The sequence below is a fragment of the Danio aesculapii genome, chromosome 22 (genome assembly GCF_903798145.1).
Source record: "Danio aesculapii chromosome 22, fDanAes4.1, whole genome shotgun sequence".
Classification (NCBI taxonomy): domain Eukaryota; kingdom Metazoa; phylum Chordata; class Actinopteri; order Cypriniformes; family Danionidae; genus Danio; species Danio aesculapii.
In genome coordinates, this window is record NC_079456.1 from 18,024,509 (window position 1) to 18,042,894 (window position 18,386).

At 37.0% G+C, this 18,386-nt stretch overlaps 2 protein-coding genes across 3 annotated transcripts; both read right to left on the reverse strand.

The window, feature by feature from the left end:
• Window positions 1-372: 372 nt before the first annotated feature.
• LOC130215996 (interferon-induced protein 44-like) lies at window positions 373-8,175 on the reverse strand. 2 transcript variants are annotated; one of them, XM_056447871.1, is made up of 7 exons: window positions 3,943-4,429; window positions 3,293-3,350; window positions 2,994-3,189; window positions 2,771-2,923; window positions 2,522-2,693; window positions 2,331-2,431; window positions 373-882 (listed from the first exon to the last, which is right to left on the reverse strand). In XM_056447871.1, exons 1-7 carry the CDS (start codon window positions 4,427-4,429, stop codon window positions 712-714), a joined length of 1,338 nt encoding a protein of 445 aa, XP_056303846.1. In that variant the 3' UTR covers window positions 373-711. The 2 variants fall into 2 exon arrangements, with proteins under 2 accessions (XP_056303846.1, XP_056303847.1); XM_056447872.1 differs by lacking the exons at window positions 3,293-3,350; window positions 3,943-4,429 and adding an exon at window positions 8,124-8,175 and having other exon boundaries at window positions 375-882.
• A 3,193-nt stretch (window positions 8,176-11,368) lies between these two features.
• Window positions 11,369-17,965, reverse strand: LOC130216129 (interferon-induced protein 44-like). Its single transcript, XM_056448019.1, has 8 exons — window positions 17,866-17,965; window positions 16,843-17,347; window positions 15,679-15,727; window positions 15,405-15,600; window positions 15,184-15,336; window positions 12,003-12,174; window positions 11,817-11,917; window positions 11,369-11,746 (listed from the first exon to the last, which is right to left on the reverse strand). The coding sequence occupies exons 1-8, from the start codon at window positions 17,881-17,883 to the stop codon at window positions 11,576-11,578; spliced, it is 1,365 nt and encodes a 454-aa protein (XP_056303994.1). The 5' UTR covers window positions 17,884-17,965; the 3' UTR covers window positions 11,369-11,575.
• Between the last annotated feature and the right edge of the window lie 421 nt (window positions 17,966-18,386).

The following is an 18,386-nucleotide window of genomic DNA, read 5'->3' on the forward strand; positions in this document are numbered from 1 at the left end:
TAAGTATGGAGAATAATAATAGTGGACTTGGGCCTAGAGGCAAACCCCACTAATAACAATAAAAAGAGCAATGCTATATTTCATAGTCATATCTGATGCTCTGCAGGAAGCAAAAATTGACTAAATTTAAACAAGATTTTTAACACCTTAAATGAAAGATTAAAGGAATAATGCACTTTGCTATCGCATGGTGTAAAATAGTATTTACTGTAAATTAATAAAGTATTTTGTTTTTGCTAAAGGTGCTAAAACTCTTGCTAAGATACTAAACCTGAAGTCTGAATATATCTTTTTCAAGCATGAACTCAAAAAGTGGGGTGGCAGTTAAGGAGTTAAGTCATGTATATTATTATATATTAAATGTATAATTATTATAAAGTATTATCTCTTTTACAGTTCTGAAAGAAACTTACAGAGAACAAAATCAAAAATATTACTGAAAAATGTCTTAGGAAGTTTTATAACGTTCTCTTAATTCTAGTTTCATACTGTAGACTTAATAGTGGCACAAAAACAAAATAATATGCTGAAAATAAACAATACTGCACATTCACTGTTTCAAACTAAAGGTTAAGCAGCAATGATTAAAATCTAGCATGCTGCTAAAGTGAAGCATAAACTTTGTCTTTCCTATCATATTCTTGTATGAGTATAGACTGTTCTGAAAGAATGAACACACACAACAGAGTAACAACCTGTCTACAATCTCTTCTACATAGGAGCAACATCGTCCAGATAGTCTTCAGCGAAGTTAAGCATCTGCTGTAGAGCAGTGAGAAGCAGGACATCACAGTTGAGCTCCAGCTCCAGCTCCTGACTGTAGTTCTTCACCGGTAAAACACAAGACACCGGCACACCCAACCGAGAGCTCACCTCCTGCACCTGAACACACACACACACACACACACACGCACACACACATCAGCTCACATTCAGTATTTAGCAGATGCTTTAATCTAAAACATCTTACGATAGAACTGATCAGTTTTAATGCTCTCAGCAGCTCATTTTACCAGAGAGGAGCAGAGAGAGTGAAGGTTCTGGAACTGTGAATTAGTAGCTGTCAATGTGTCTCTGTTTACACTTGGTATTATAATGCTGTTTTGTCAATCAGATCACAACTGGATGAGACAAAATGTAGGTGTAAAGAGGGTCTGGAATATTTCGAGCTCTTCCAAAGGTAGTCAAAACACATTTGATCAGATGCACATAAAAGATAACATACTCTCCACCTGCTGAATAAATAGTTATGGGACATGTTGTGAGAAAGCATGCTAAAACGAACATGGCTTTGTTTGTTTTAAGTATTTGCAACACATTAAGGCTGACGACAGAATTGAGAATCCAAATGAAACCTTTTATCAAAGGGGATGATCAAGACAGACAGGGTCAACAGAGGTACAAATATCTGAGGTAAGGTAAGAAAGTAATTCATAAAACAGGCTGGAGTCAGGGCAGGCGGCAAACAGTCAAAAAAAACACAAGGCAGTTACAAAGCAAACAGCAAATACAAGACTTTGCTATGATTGTGAGTGTCAATGGTGTTTAAATAGTCTGTGAAACAGTTGGGTGCTAATTAGCGCAGAGGATTGTGGGGAGTGTAGACCATGATAGAGGTAGTGATGAAGGCTGGAGTGAGTGCCCTCTTGCAAAGCTTATGGTCACACCTGCTAGTGACTGTAACAGTATTAGTTCACTTGAAAATGAAAACTCGGTTATTAATTACCCTCAAGTGATTCCATACCCCTGAGTCTGTTCATCTTGAAAACACAAATTATTGTATATAAGATATTATATATAAGAGATACATCTCTGACCCTCCACAAACAGCAATGGTTCAGACACATTCAAAGTCCAGAAAGGGAACCTAAAACATTGGCCCGTAGGTAATGCGCACCCTGACCTGTTGTGGGAGAGAAGATATGAGTAAACAAAGTTCTATTAACAGTTTTTTGGCACACAAAAATGCTCTTGGAGCTTTGTATGATTACAGTTTTTGGTTCCTTTTTGGACATTGAACATCTCAGGACTGTTGCTGTAGTTGGAGGATGAGGGAGCTCTTGGTCTTCATCTAAAATATCTTAATTTGTATTCAGAAGATAAACAACAATCTGAGGGGATTGGAACAACATGGGGGTGAGCATTTAATAACAGAATTTTCCTTTTTTTTCTGTGAATTAACCATTTAATATCTCATTGAGTGAAAACGTAAAACAGGGCTTGATGAAAATTGAACACAAGTGCTCACAATCTGAGTGCATGTTAATACAGGAGGAAGAAAGCTTTTTAATATAAATATGATATAAAAGATTCTTGTGATAATTTCTCACCTTTGTCTTGATGTAGGAAGAGACGTAAACACTCTGAAGACCTTCCTGCACATCAGGACATGCTTCATCTACTTTTGTCATCAAAACCACCTGAGGAATGGCTGAAATTGTGTGAAGTGATGTTAAGCATTGTATCATATTGATGTTGTACACTAATTAGTCTCTATTTTAACAGTTCTAAGCTCACTAACCCAGTGAGTTGACTTTTTTGCGTATGGCAGACAGTTTTTCTTCCAGTTTCTCAGACATGAGGGAGATTTTGGTGGCGTCGATCACGTACACCACACAGTGAATCTTCTCCTGGAGAGACGCAGGTCTGGACGACTTTTGCTCATCAGGTTGAAATGATGTGACGGGGTTGAACTAAATCAGGAACAATTACATTTTATCATTCACATTTCAGTCTTCATTCATTTTTGAGGTTCTGTAAATGCTCTTACTTTATAGCGGTCTGGTATGTGTCCTTGAAGAATGCTGCTGATGTCCTCAATGTCCAGTCCTGCTCCTGATTGCTCCTCGAGGCCCATGGTGTCACACAACACAAACGGCAATGGCTTTCCTTCACGACCGTCTTTAACTGGGTAAGTGCGAAACTGTCAGCCAAGAAGAGAAACGTATCAGAGACTGAGGAGACGTCAGTAGGAAACTCTGTTCAATCTGTACCTGTGTGGTCAGACTGGTGCCTGCAGATCCTGACATGGCTTTGCTGGTTATGCGACCCATGAAGATGGAGTTTACAGAGTTGAAGAAACTGGATTTTCCAGCACCAACAGGTCCGATCATCAGGATTCTGACCCGACTCACAGATGTTGGCAGCGGTTTATAATTCCTGATCATTTTTATGAGCTCATCTCTTTGCCTAAAAGAGTGATCATGTTGTTGTTGTTGTTGTTGTTATTATTATTAATATTATACATTGTTGTCTGAAATCAACAGCAACATGATAATGAGTTAAAACTTACTTTGCTGTCCACTGAACATTCCTCCAGGGCTTAATCTTGGCACTGGCCTGATGTTTTTCTGAGAAAGGTTTATTATACATAATTAAGTCCTTTTAAAAGACTGAACATAAATATAAATAATTAGCTGTACTCTGTCCCACAAAAGGGAAAGTGCAGTAACTATGCAAACACTAATCCTGAGAAAAACACCATCCCATTTTACACCATTCAGTCAAACATGCTCGGTTTCATTTCTCTGAAAGGGTAGACTTTGTCACAAGAGGTGGGTGGGATTTTGCCAAGTAGAATGCAATCCTGGAATAACATCTTTGTTGATCCTTGAACAACGTTCCTGTTAGAAAATATATTCCATACCAAATCCCCACCCCTAAACCTAACTGCAAATTATTCCCAAAATCAGTGAATTCATATTTAGATAACAATGATGTAGAAGTACACAATCATAACTGTGAGCCTAACTTAACATAAACTGTAAAAGTTATCCGATTGGAGTGTTGTTCCTTGATCCAAAGACATATCCTATTTAATGAAATGACTCTAAGCCCAATTTTACATGTTACTGCAATTTGCCTTTGGAGGGAGGTACTGTAAATGTAAGCGTGTATAAAAAAAAATAAATAAATAAAAAAAAATTCAGATAGTTGACTTACTCTGTTCCACTTTGAACACCTCGCACTCAATAAGATTAGTGTTGTTTCCATACAGTGTGGCAGGACTGAAAGTGAATGCCATTCCTTGATATGCATTTCCCCCTTGATTATATACAAGTGGTTGGTTGTTGTAGCAAAAATACAACTGATCGCCAAAGCTGGGTCCACTATTACCACCATAACGTAGATGACGTCCACTGTTCGCTTTGATCACAAGAGGGGCAGCGCCTTTAATGTTGAACAGGAAAGCCGTATCGTCTGTAACTGCATTGAAAGTTTGAGTATAATCTACACTAGTGTATCCACCAAAGATGTAGCCTGCATTGTTGTAGGCGACAAGTAAAGTTGGACCCTGATTGTTACATCTCTGATGAAAGGCAAAAGCGTCATATCCATGAACAGAAGCTTTATAGAGAAGAGTCAGATCCACATTCCCTATCAGGTCACAGAGCTGCTCTCTTTGCTTCTTTGTCAATTTAGAATTCATGCTGAGCTGCTAAATGTTTTTGGACCTGTCATGACAAAGATACGTGCAAATATGAATTCATTCTAGAATAATCAGTCATTTATTAAGCCATCTTTTTAAATATCAAAGCAGAATTATTTGCTCAATAACTGTGAAAATTAACTATGGTTTTACCACAAATACAGGTAAAACAAACAAAACGATTGTTACTGTAGGTAAACCATTCACAAATTGATTATTAATCTTTTAACCATAATAAAAGCATAGACTCTACTTTTTGTAAAATGTGCTTTCAGGTTGTTGTTTCTTTTTATTTACGTTTGTACATTGCTTCCCATTTTTATGCAAACAAGTATGCATTGTAAAGATTGCATGTGTTAGCTGCAGAATTATTTTTCTAACATTTCATCTCAAATGAAACTCATAGTGAACAAACAGTCTATTCATACTCACTGTATGCCCCGAAACGAAAGTGAAACTTAAACCAATGTGACAAATAACTGTATAAAAATAGACTTCGTGCAATTTTCATATTTGAAAAATATAGGACTTCGAAAATATATCAAAATATATTTAAAATATAAATCGTGAGCTATAATATTGTTTATCGACAATGATTAAAGAACCTTACCTTTTATATTAGTGCGTGAAACACTGGGCTGCTCTTCCTAGAGGATTCAACCGCAGTATGTTGAGCTCTGCTTCTTCCTTATTACTCCTGTTATTTAACCACGATGGACAATGACCACACCCAGCTGGGATGATGAAAGATTTCCTCAATCCCACACAGAAATCTAATACATGATACATAAATATATGCAAATCACATACAACACACAAAACACACCATCATCTGTCACTCCTGTCCAGTCAGAACGGCTCGTTCTTATGCCTCACCTTTGACTTGATGTAGGAACTGAGATCAATTTTATAAAGGTCCTTCTCCACATGAGGACAAGCTTCATCTACTTTTGTCACTTTCACGAGCATTTGGGGAATGCCTGAAATGTTTTAATACAAACTTTCAGCTGTAAGAAAGCTTTGAAATAACACTGATGATTTTAATGTGCTTACCCAGTGAGTGGATCTTCTCCTGGAGAGATGCAGGCTGGAGGACTTCTGCTCATTGGGTTCAAATGGTGCTCCAGGGTTGATGGTGAATCTGGAGGATTTAGCATCAAATAAAGCAAAAAAAAAACTGTGGTTTACACTGAATTTATAAACTTACAGTAATAACTCACTGTAAATCATAGCTTCATAACACTGTAGCAAACACAGAAAACCCTAGCAAACGACTAGAAACATGATAATCCACACTAGAAACATGCTAACCAATATGTACTGTCTTATCTATCTATGCCAACTGTTCCTTCTTAAAAACTACTTCAATTATTTTATTTTAACTTTAAAACTACTTGAAAGTTTCAGGCTAGGCTTTCTTAAGCCACCAGAAAGTTTGCCAAGAACTTTTCTAGTTGTTTTTATAAAAAAGATATTCTATATACACAGCAAGGTATATCTTCATACATGTACATATCAGCTACACAACAGCTTTAAACAGTTAAGGCCCTCTTATACTTCATTTCAAACAAAATCCGTCTGAACTGAATTTCTTTTAGTGTTCATTTCGACAGTTTGAAACACCTCACCAAATGGCACATTAGTCTGTGATGATTACACAATCAGTAGACATGTTATTGATCTCCCCCTTATTAGATGTGCAATTTCTTCCTCTGATTCGTTTCTCATTCAGGAGATCAAACATGGGAACAACATCCAACACAACAACAATAGCAGGATGAATACACTGGAGAGTCGAGTAGCAGAGCTGGTACAGATATATCCGCACCGGTGTGATCGCTCACAGAGAAATTTTAAAGAGTTTGCAGACACCAATGATGTCTGTCTGGGGACCACATACTCTCCACCTACTGAATGAAGATTTGATTGTTCTGGGAAATGTTGTGAAAAAGCATTCTAAAACAAACTAAGTATTAGCAACATATTGATTGTGACGACAAAATTGAGGGAATAGTCAAGACAGGCAGGGTCAACAGAGATACACTGAAAAAAAGATTTCTGCAAAATTGTTGCAAACAATTTATGTGTTCAATTTAAACAAACACATTAAATTTTGTAATGTTCAACTTAATTTGTTTAAATTCAGGCCAAATAAATTGTTTACACCCACTTACCTTTAACATTTTTTTTGTAAATCCAAGGAGTCATTTTGAAATACACAAATAAGTAATCTGTAAAACAGTCTGGGGAAGGGGCAGGCGGCAAACAGTCAAGAAAACCGCAAGGCGCACAGCAAATACAAGACTTGTCAATGATTGTGAGTGTCAATGGTGCTTAAATAGTCTGTGAATGGAAACAGCTGAGTGCTAATCAGTGTGACGGATTGTGGGGTATGTAGTCTATGAGAGAGGTAGCGATAAAGGCTGGAGACCGTAACAGTATTGGTTCCCCTTAAAAATGAAAATTCTGTTATTAATTACCCTTAAGTGATTCCATACCCCTGAGTCTGTTCATCTTCAGAATGCAGATTATTGTATATGTAAATATATATATGATAGATATTCTATATGAAATCCTAGACTTCTCTTCACAAACAGCAATGTTTCAGAGACATGTAGGGCCCTATCATACACCCGGTGCAATAAGGCGCAAGATGTGTTTGCCGCAGTGTTGCTACTTTCAGACCAGCGCAACCCTAATTTTCTAATTTTCCACGCTGTTTAAATAGAAAAATTAATTTGCCCCACTTTGTGGACTCATAGTTGTTGTGGGCTAGAAAGGAGGTGTGTTAAAACGCATTGTAGGTGCGTTGCTATTTTGAAGAACTAAAACAGACTGTGCAATAGACCAGCTGAAAGCAAGTCTAAAGTCCAGCGCAGAGCGCGTTAGTTGTGCACCTTAAACACTTACACATATGCTTATATTAAATATGACAAAAAGAGTTATTTTCTACATAAATATAAAAACCACTACCTCCATGTCTTCTTCATCTCTTTTTTCAGTTTATTCATGACAACTTGCTTTTGTATAAAGTTATTATTATTGTTAATATTTGTATTATTTCTTATGTGCACAGGCGGCGCAGTAGGTAGTGCTGTTGCCTTACAGCAAGAAGGTCGCTGGTTCCAGCCTCGGCTGGGTCAGTTGGCGTTTCTGTATGGAGTTTGCATGTTCACCCTGCGTTAGCGTGGGTTTCCTCTGGGTGCTCCGGTTTCCCCCACAGTCTAAAGACATGCGGTACAGGTGAATTGGGTAGGCTAAATTGTCTGTAGTAAATGAGAGTGTATGGATTTTTCCCAAAGATGAGTTGCAGCTGGAAGGGCATCCGCTGCATAAAACGTGCTGGATAAGTTGCTGGTTCATTCCGCTGTGGCGACCCCAGATTAATAAAGGGACTAAGCAGAAAAGAGAATGAATGATCTGCCTGCAGATCCTGACATGGCTTTGCTGGTTATGCGACCCATGAAGATGGAGTTTACAGAGTTGAAGAAACTGGATTTTCCAGCACAAACAGGACCGACCATCAGGATTCTGACCCGACTCACAGATGTTGGCAGCGGTTTATAATTCCTGATCATTTTCATGATGATCATGAGCCCCTCTCTTTGCCTAAAAGAGTGATCATGTTGTTATTCATAATATTATACATTGTTGTCTGAAATCGACAGCAACATGATAATGAGTTAAAACTTACTTTGCTGTCCACTGAACATTCCTCCAGGGCTTAATCCTGGCATTGACCTGATCTTTTTCTGAGAAAGGTTTATTATACACATATAGGTCCTTTTAAAAGACTGAACATAAATATAAATAATTAGCTGTACTTGGTCCTACAAAAGGGAAAGTGCAGTAACTATGCAAACACTAAACCCAAGGTTGCATATCTCACAGTTTGTTATAGCAATGCTGTCATCACCAACTTTATAATACCTCCAGACTGCAGATACTAGGTATATAGGCCTAGTAAAAATATTATACATTATAGTTATAATGATATTTATACATGATCAAACGAGTGTGCAACTTACAAGCAAAAAAAAATTGTTTTGAATTTGGCTTTGTAGTTCGGGCCCAAATCAATTTTTGTTGCCGTTTTTAATTCATTCATTTTCTTTTTGGCTTAGTCCCTTTATTAATCTGGGGTCGTCACAGTGGAATGAACCACCAACTTATCCAGCAGTTGTTTTTTATGCAGCGGATGCCCTTCCAGCTGCAACCCATCACTGGGAAACACATACACACTTATTCACACACACATATACATACACTACGGACAGTTTAGCTTACCCAATTCACCTGTACCGCATGTCTTTGGGCTGTGGGGGAAACCGGAGCACCCGGAGAAAACCCACGCGAACGCAGGGAGAACATGCAAACTCCACACAGAAACGGCAACTGACCCAGACGAGGCTTGAACCAGCGACCTTCTTGCTGTGAGGTGACAGCACTACCTACTGCGCCACTGCGTTGCCCGCCGTTTTAATTGTTTAAGTTTATTTAATTCACTATATAAAATCAGCGCATATTATCGATCCATTTATTAGGTAAAATTGCTACTTTTTTACTGTCATACAATGTTTTGTTCATTATTAATGCACTGTCACATTAATTGAGCGTGAGCACCGCGGCAAAAATAGACTCAGCGCGGAAACTATTGCAGCACTGCTGCTTCAGCGACATGCAGCTTCTACGTGCAGTATGAAAGCTCTAATCTGTTAACATGGATGCCAAAAAAAAACACACTATTATCATCATAACGTAGATGACGTCCACTGTTCGCTTTGATCACAAGAGGGGCAGCGCCATTAATGTTGAACAGGAAAGCCTTGTCATCTGTAATTGCATTGCAAGTTTGAGTATAATCTACACTAGTGTATCCACCAAAGATGTAGCCTGAATTGTTGTAGGCTACAAGTAAAGTGGGACCCTGGTTGTCACCTCTCTGATGAAAGGCAGAAGCCTCATATCCATGAATAGAAGCTTTATAGAGAAGAGTCAGATCCACATTCCCTATCAGGTCACAGAGCTGCTCTCTTTGCTTCTTTATCAATTTAGAATTAAGGGGATTCATGCTGAGCTGCTAAATCTGTCATGAAAAAGATACGCAAATATGAATTAGCCTTTTCGTTCTAGTGTAATCAGTCATTTATTAAGCCATCTTTTTAAACATCAAAGCAGAATTATTTGCTCAATAACAATGAATATTAGCCATGGTTGTTCTATACAATAACAAATAAAAACATTGTCATTGTAGTTAAACAATAATAATCAACAAATCACCCACCCAAAAAACACAAATTACTAAACTTTTAAACCATAATAAAGCCATATATTTTTTGTTTTTGTAAAAATAAATCGATGTGCTTTGAGTTTTTTTTACATGATTAGACTACTTGAACTCAAGTACATTCTCATTTTTATTTAAGAGAGAACATTGAAACAATGCACGTTTAAACTGCATTATTCTAACATTTTATCTGAAATGAAACTTAGAGGGAACAGTCTACTCATACACTCACTGTGCGCCCCGAAACGAAACCGAAACTTAAATCAATTGGACAAATAATGTACCGCGTGTCTTTGGACTGTGGGGGAAACCGGAGCACCCGGAGGAAACCCACACGAACACAGGGAGAACATGCAAACTCCACACAGAAACGCCAACTGACCCAGCTGAGGCTCAAACCAGTGACCTTCTTGCTGTGTGGCGACAGCACTACCTACTGCACCACTGCGTCGCCATATATATATATTTTGATCATGTCATGGTTTTTGGTTGCCTTATAAAAGGCTGTTTTGAGTATTTCAGAAATGCTGATCTACTCTCTGAGAAAAAAAAGTGAAAATATCCAGCAAAAGTGAGGACAAAAGTACCTTGCTGTTAATGTCAGAGGTGGGTCAGATGGTTAAAACTGATAGAAAATTGTAGAAACTCATTATAACCAACACTTGATCTGTATACACACATGGTCAAACAATGAAGCAGAAGAGATACAGCAGGTGAAGACACTTGCATCCATTAAAAAAAGTCCCTATTTGGAATTCAGTAAACAAGTAGGCGGTCACACTTTATTTTGATGGTCCGTTTGTTGAACTTAAGTTACATCTACATCTACATGGCAACTAATTCTCATTAGATTATAAGTAGACTGATAGGGTTAGGGTTAGTGTAAGTTGACATATACTTGCAAAGTTTCTTATAGCCAGTTAAATGTCTGTTGAAGGAGCAGTATCAGCAGATATTAAGCAGACAGTCTACTAATACTCAATATAAAGTGTTGCCAAATAGGCTACTCAAGAATCTGTGCTTGGATTTTTAATGAAGTGATTAATATGCTTCTGGCATGTTACATACTTGGCAACAATTAATTTAACGTCATTTTTATTTCTTGAACAACATATCCTATGGTCATATTTCAGGATGACAAGGCAAAAAATCAACTGACCTAAACCCCACTGGATATTTTCAGATAGGCTAAAGTAGACTTTACAGAGAAGTTCTCCTCTGGATCAGATAGTGACCATCTTTAGCTTTGAGCTGAGCAACCTTGCAATATCACAAAATTTGTCCATCAGGAGATGCATTCATTTTTGGTCAAGATCAAATGGGAGCACATAAAATATCTAACATCAATCTACACCAGACCTAGAGACAGCATATGATTAAAAATAAATGATTCAAAGTGACTGTAGTCTACTACTCTTCTGTGCAATAAAACATTGTGTTATGATCCTACAGTTACATAGTGAGACAATACTACACAGATAATATAGTGTGATAGCTGATGATGGGCCATTGTATTAATAAAAAGAGTATGCACAGCACTGTAGTATAAGTATTAATAATTGCTGTTTATTTCAATTTTACAAGCACAGAATGAAAAAGTGAGCAAAAGAAGCACTTTTTTTACAAACCTTAAACACATATGAGGTCCTGAATTTAGATTTTCCTTAAATTTCTAAATAAACCTGACTGTGGCACAACAAATAGGCAACTACAGAAAGCAACAGGGATTATAATGAAATGTTTGGCTGATATTTGAACTGCATTTATGATTGTAAAAGATCTAAAATGCATGAAAAAAGAGAATAGAAAAACATATTGTGCTGATTAAGAGTTATGTGCTTCTCAGTGCTTTCTGTGGCCTAAAAAGATTCAAAATCATCCAGATAGTCGTCTACTAAGCGAAGCATCTGCTGTAGAGCAGTGAGAAGCAGGACGTCACAGTTGAGCTCCAGCTCCAGCTCCTGACTGTAGTTCTTCACTGGTAAAACACAAGACACCGGCACACCCAACCGAGAGCTCACCTCCTGCACCTGCACACACACACAAACACCCATCATCTCCTGTTCAGTCCTATTAACAGCTCATGTTTTTATTTCTTACCTTTGACTTGATGTAGGAACTGAGATAAATCTTGTAAAGGTCCTTCTCCACATGAGGACAAGCTTCATCTACTTTTGTCATCACGACCATTTGAGGAATGCCTGAAATTTTTTTAATACAAACTTTCAGCTGGCAGCAAGTAAAATAAGCTTTGAAACAAACTATAGATGGTTTTAATGTGCTTACCCAGTGAGTTTATTTCCCTACGTATCACAGCCAATTTTTCCTCTAGTTTGTCGGACATGAGGGAGATTTTACTGGCGTCGATCACGTACACCACACAGTGGATCTTCTCCTGGAGAGACGCAGGTCTGGAGGACTTCTGCTCATCGGGTTCATATGGTGCTCCGGGGTTGAACTATAAATAAACACCAAAAATCTGTGGTTAACAGTGAATTTATAACCCACTTAAAGAGCCCCTATTTAGCATTATAAAAGGTTATATTTTGGTTTTGGGATCTCCAACAACTGTCTGATATGCATGTAAGGTCAAAAAACACTTTCATTTTTTATAATATGCATTTATTTTTACCTAATTATCCCTAAGACTCCCATATGATTTGTTCAGCAATTCATTTGTTCCCAAACCCTTCCTTAGCACGATGCTAATTTGCACTGATGAGTCTATTGTGATTGGTCGACTGTGTTCAGCGTAAGACAGAGAGAAATGCCCACCATGGCTTATAAACATTGTTGAAGTGCATTAAAGCAATGCAGTTTAACCCCAGCATATTGCTCTATTCTTAACCATAACACACATTCAGTATTAATCCACACAGCAGCAAAAGTTGAACTATTTTGAAACTTGACTGCCGCACGTGTGTAGGAACACCTGATGGTGGCCATAGCAATGATAAACGGCAGAGGATTGCGAGCTCACAAATGCATTTAAATCTGTAAACAAAGCGGCACGTGTCACATTTCAACGTGGTTTTAGACGCAATATGAGAATATAAAGAGTTAACCTGATACAGTACAAGCAGTTACAAGTAACAAAACACATAAATACATGATTAAATACATAATCTGCAAGCAAGAGAAAACAAAGAGGCCATTTTAATCACACTGAAGTTACTTACACTTGTGAAATAGAGCAAGTAACTGATCCATGAACTGTGTACTGTAAAGTTCCTTTCAAGCTCTGAAAAAGTCCCATACTTTAACAAACGGCCAACTAATCCCCCATTGTAAGTATTCGTCAGAAAAATTATATATATGGCTATAATGCTGAGGTATTTTTGCAAAAATAAACTTCAACCACTGACTCTTCACAGCCACATCTTTGGGTAAGGAAATTAACACTAACTTTCTCTCACACTTCAGAGCACAGCGTCTTCGCGACTTGATTCATCCGGGATCTGGATACAGTGTTTGTCTTCCTCTTTTTCTTTTTGCAGTGTTTGTGGGCGGGGCCGGAAGTTTAAATTTTCCTGGGTCTGCGAGCAACAAATGGATGGGGTTTGAGTTCCGCATCGACGTCTTGTCAACACAGCTAAAGACTCGTTACCCCCAAGATTCATTTGAATCACTCTGAGTCAACTCTTTTATAGATGAATCAATAGTTTTAAACACGGTGCACTTTCAGATTTAAGCCTTAGCTGGATATTTCACTTCACTTAGAGCTGTGTAACACACTACATGGAAGGTCATTTTCAAAAACCCATAATAGGCACTCTTTAAACCCCTTAGCTGTTAATATCCAAAGCTTCATGAAAACTTAGCAACCACACGGAAAACCAAAGCAAACGACTAGAAACATGCTGATCTATGCTAGAAACATGCTAACCTATATGTACTTATCTATCTGTGCCAACTGTTTCAAACTTCTTAAAAACTACTTGAAAGTTTCAGGCTAGGCTTCCTCAAGCTACCAGAAAGTTTGCCTATGGACATTTTTCTAGTTGTTTTTATAAAATGGATATTCTATATACACAGCAAGGTATATCTTCATACATGTCCATATCAGCTACACATCTGTTTTAAACACAGCTCAAGCAGTTAAAGCCCTGGTAGATTTCAAACAAAATGAAAATGAACTAAAATTATGTCACTTCAAACTAAATCTGGACAAAATTGTGATTTTTTTTAAATTACGTCTTTTTTACGTTTGTTAATTTCGGCAGTTAGAAACATCTCACCAAATCGAACTTGGGAACTTGTGGGAGATCAGTTCTAAACACCTTTGAGCTACTATTGGTCCTTGAGGATTACATAATCAGTAGGCATGTTATGGATCTCCCCCTTCTTTGATGTACCAATTTCTTCCTCTAATTTGTTTCTCATTAAGGAGCTCAAACATGAGACATCCAACACAACAACACTAGCAGGAGGAATACACTGGAGAGTCGAGTAGCAGAGCTGGTACAGATATATCCGCAATGTGCAACAATGTAAAGGTGAGCTTTAGTGGCAGTTCTTGTCAAGAAGGCTGATTTCCAGAAGTTTGAATTGGAATGTCTTTAATGTCCCCGAAGGGCAGTTAGGTTTACAGCAATAGCCGACAGTTAACAGCAACAGGTCACACTCGACAACATAGTAACAGTAAACAATAACATTAATCATATCAATCAATCAAGTAAAAACAACCATACAACTTAAATCTTGTTAAGTAACCCAACTGCAGTTGGAACAAATGAATGCAAATAACTGTTGGACCTTGCCCGACTAGAATAAGTATACCTTTTGCCTCATGGCAGGAGGCAGAACTTTGAATAAAGTGGGTGGTTCTCATCTACTAAAATGGACATGGCTCTCTGTATGACTCTCACCTCATACACGTGTCCAATACTATTAAGATTTGTGCCCAAAATTTTTTGAGATAGATGAACGATTTTTGAAAGTGTTTTTGCTTGTCACCCTCAAATTACCATACCAGCATATCACTGCAGAAGTTAAAAGAGACTATAAAGAAGAACAAAATATCCTAAGAAGAGGCCTATCCACATTAAATAATTTCAAACTCCGAAAGTAAAACAATTGTTGATTCGCCTTTTTACAAATAAAATTTGTGTTAGCCTTAAAGTTCAGTTTATGATCCAGGATGGTGCCCAGGTATATTCACTGACTGTCTCAACAACAGTACCGTTTAATAGTAGCATTAGAAATAGAGTTATAGCGATAATCAAAAAGCATCCTTTTAGTTTTTGAGATATTACGTTGTAAATATGAGTCTTTGCACCAAGCAACAAAGTTGTCCATCACTGGGCCATGACCCACTCACTCAGCCTTTTCAAACTTATTTTTGCCCTCAAATGAATAATAAAAAAGAACTTAGTTTGAAGTATACCAGGGCCTATTCTGAAACTACAGCTAAAATGTATCATTGAAACTTCAGTCTTCATTTTCCAGATTCTGTAAGTGCTCTTACTTTATAGCGGTCTGGTATGTGTCCTTGAAGAATGCTGCTGATGTCCTCAATGTCCAGTCCTGCTCCTGATTGCTCCTCGAGGCCCATGGTGTCACACAACACAAACGGCAATGGCTTTCCTTCACGACCGTTTTTAACTGGGTAAGTGCGAAACTGTCTACCATGAACAGAAACATAATAAAGAGATGTTTACACTGATGGAAACTCTGCTGAATCTGTACCTGTGTGGTGACACTTGTTCCTGCAAATCCTGAGATGGCTTTATTGGTCACATGACCAGTGAAAACTGAGTTTATGGAGTTGAAGAAACTGGATTTTCCAGCACCAACAGGACCAATCATCAGAATTCGAGCACGGCTGACAGACGTCACCAGGGGTTTATAATTCCTGATCATTTTCATGATCTCATCTCTTCGTCTAAGAAATCACAACCTTGTTTTTAAATTTAGTCTAATGCATGACATAAGAAACAATAAAAGAACAGTGCAAACTTACATAGATGTCCAGGGAACATTCCTCCATGGCTTCTCCTTGGTGTTGAGGTCTGATGAATATTGAATGTAGATTATTAACTTTTGCTAAAAGAAATCTAACAGACATTTAATTATGGACAGCTTGGCTAAAAAAAGAAATAGGTTAATATTGGGCTGCTAGTAAAAATCTAATTGATGTTTAAGAATTGGCCAAAATTAGACTAGTCATCACAGGAATGAACACATTCACTACACATAAAGTTTGTCTAATCTGTTTATTTGATGACTGGTCTGGCTTTGGCCTATTCTTAAACATCTAGATTTCCACTGCCCTAACAACTATTAACTGTGTTTTTTTATAGTAAAATTATAGTAATCATGTTTATTTGGCTCATTGCAATTACCATGGTAAAACTATGGTTGGTGTCACAAAACCATGGTTAATTTGGGGTTACCACAGTCAACCCTTGTAACCACCAATTTACTATGACTTTGCAAATCTAACTGTTTTACCATGGTATTTTTAGTAAAACTGATCATAAAAATGTCAGTCAATGCTTACTACAATTTTACTATCATAAAAAACTTTTTAAAAAAATTGTAAGGGCAATAGCACACATTTAGTCTTGTTTTAGCCAAGCCATCTATGTTTAGACATCTATTAGATGTCTATTAAACACAACATTGCTTGGTGGATTATCAGTTGGACCAAACAGAATTTGCGGATATTGTTTTTTATATTTCAGCACAGAATTTTTAACAAATGCTGTGGATTTATGTCAAATGATTTCTGGAGCATATTAACTAAAGACTTATAATGCAAATCCAATTAGATCCAGTTGTTTGGTAAACAAAGCAAGTATCTTATATAATATACCAACTCAAAGAGAAAACATATTACTGTTTTATTACATAAAACTGTATTGTAAATAAATCATGTAAACATTTGCATATTAGTCAATAATATGACTGAAATTAGCATAGAAACCAAATAAATATAACACACATTTACACAAGTGGATGAACAGATTCAATGAAGGGCTAAAAAATCTGTGAAAATCTTTGGCTTTCATGTGTGTACAGATTCCATGTGACTTTAGTTATCAATACTAAACAAATATATTATTAGAAATTAAACTCCCATTACACAACCTACATGACAGATCTTTTTTGGTGATTGACTTACTCTGTTTGACTTTATAGACCTCACATTCAGCCAGGTCACGGTCGTTCCCAAACAGTCTTTCAGCATTAAAGCTGAATGATGTCCCTCTTTGAAAAAGAACCTCTGGTTGGTTGTTGTAACAAAAGTACAACTGCTTCCCAAAGTTAGGAGCTCCTCCACTATCATGACGTGCATAATGGCCACTGTTAACCTTGGTGTAGACAGGGATCTTGCCTTGAAAAGTGAACAGGAAAGCTTCGTTGTCAGCAATATATTGCCCACTTTGAGCATAATCTACACTAGTGTATCCACCAAAGATGTAGCCTGACCGGTTGTAGGCTACTAGTAAGGTGGGACCCTGATTGTCACATTGCTCATGGAAAGTTAAAGCTTTATATCCATGAACAGAAGCTTTATAGAGAAGGGTCAGATCCACGTTCCCCAGTAGGTCACAGAGCTGCTTTCTTTGCTCTTCTTTTAAATCAGAAGATATGTAAGGCATGAAGTAATCCCACCCTGTTCGCATCTTAAACAAAAAACAGCATGCAAATATAAATACAATAACACTTTTTAAAAATGTTGTAGTTAGTTAAATTGATAAAAATAAACAATATGTCACAAATATGTATTTAACATTAATTAATATTGTTTCATCTTATTTTTTTCCTCATAGTTTGCTATAAAAATATATATTATGATATTCTGGGTTATGCAGTGCATTAATAAATGTAATGTTAATTATTTATTAACGCGAAAATAAACGAAACTTTGAAGACAAGCCCGTTTAGTTGGAATTGAAACTGAAACCAGGTGCAACATGGAAAATATTAATAATAACTCAATAATAAATTACTCAAAAGAATTTAATAATGAAGGAAACTCTGTTTTGCTTTGATATCCTAGTAGCTATAAAACAAAAACCGTTTGTAAAAGTCTTGTAAAAAATAAGAAGGGTTATTCTTATGTGAAATCGACTGCAATAAAATAGATTGTATCCTCTGCTTTAAAAAATGTCCATTAGTTTTATTATTTGGATATGCTTACCTTAGCAGACCTGTTCATTGTAGGCTAATATGAAATCCTGCAAGGTTTTCGTACACCACAAATCAAAAGAGTAGAGCGTCCGCTTCCTGAGCGATCTGCATATAAGGCTGTGGTTTGTTGCAGGCAATCAAAGAAGTGACGTAAAAGTGAATTGCCAATATTTAAATAAATATGACGTGCCCCTCACTCCTTTACTTTAAAATAAAGTCCACGTGAAATCAGTTTAGAGTGTTTTTTTTTTTTTTTTTTTTTTTTTTTTTTTTTTTTTTTTTGCTAGCCTACATATTTCTTAAAGTAAATAATTTAACCGTGCAAGTTTATCCACTCAGAAAAATTGTTTTGGTAACCTTAAAGTCTGACTGTTTTCTTCTGCATTAGTGGCGGTCTTTCTGTTGATGTTTCAAGTTTAAACCTGAGGGCTCCCATAGTTGTTGAATCAAATAAATGAATAAATAAATAAATAATAAATACCTGATCTGTAAAATTTAACACTTCAAGGCCCGCCAAGGTGTATGCTATGA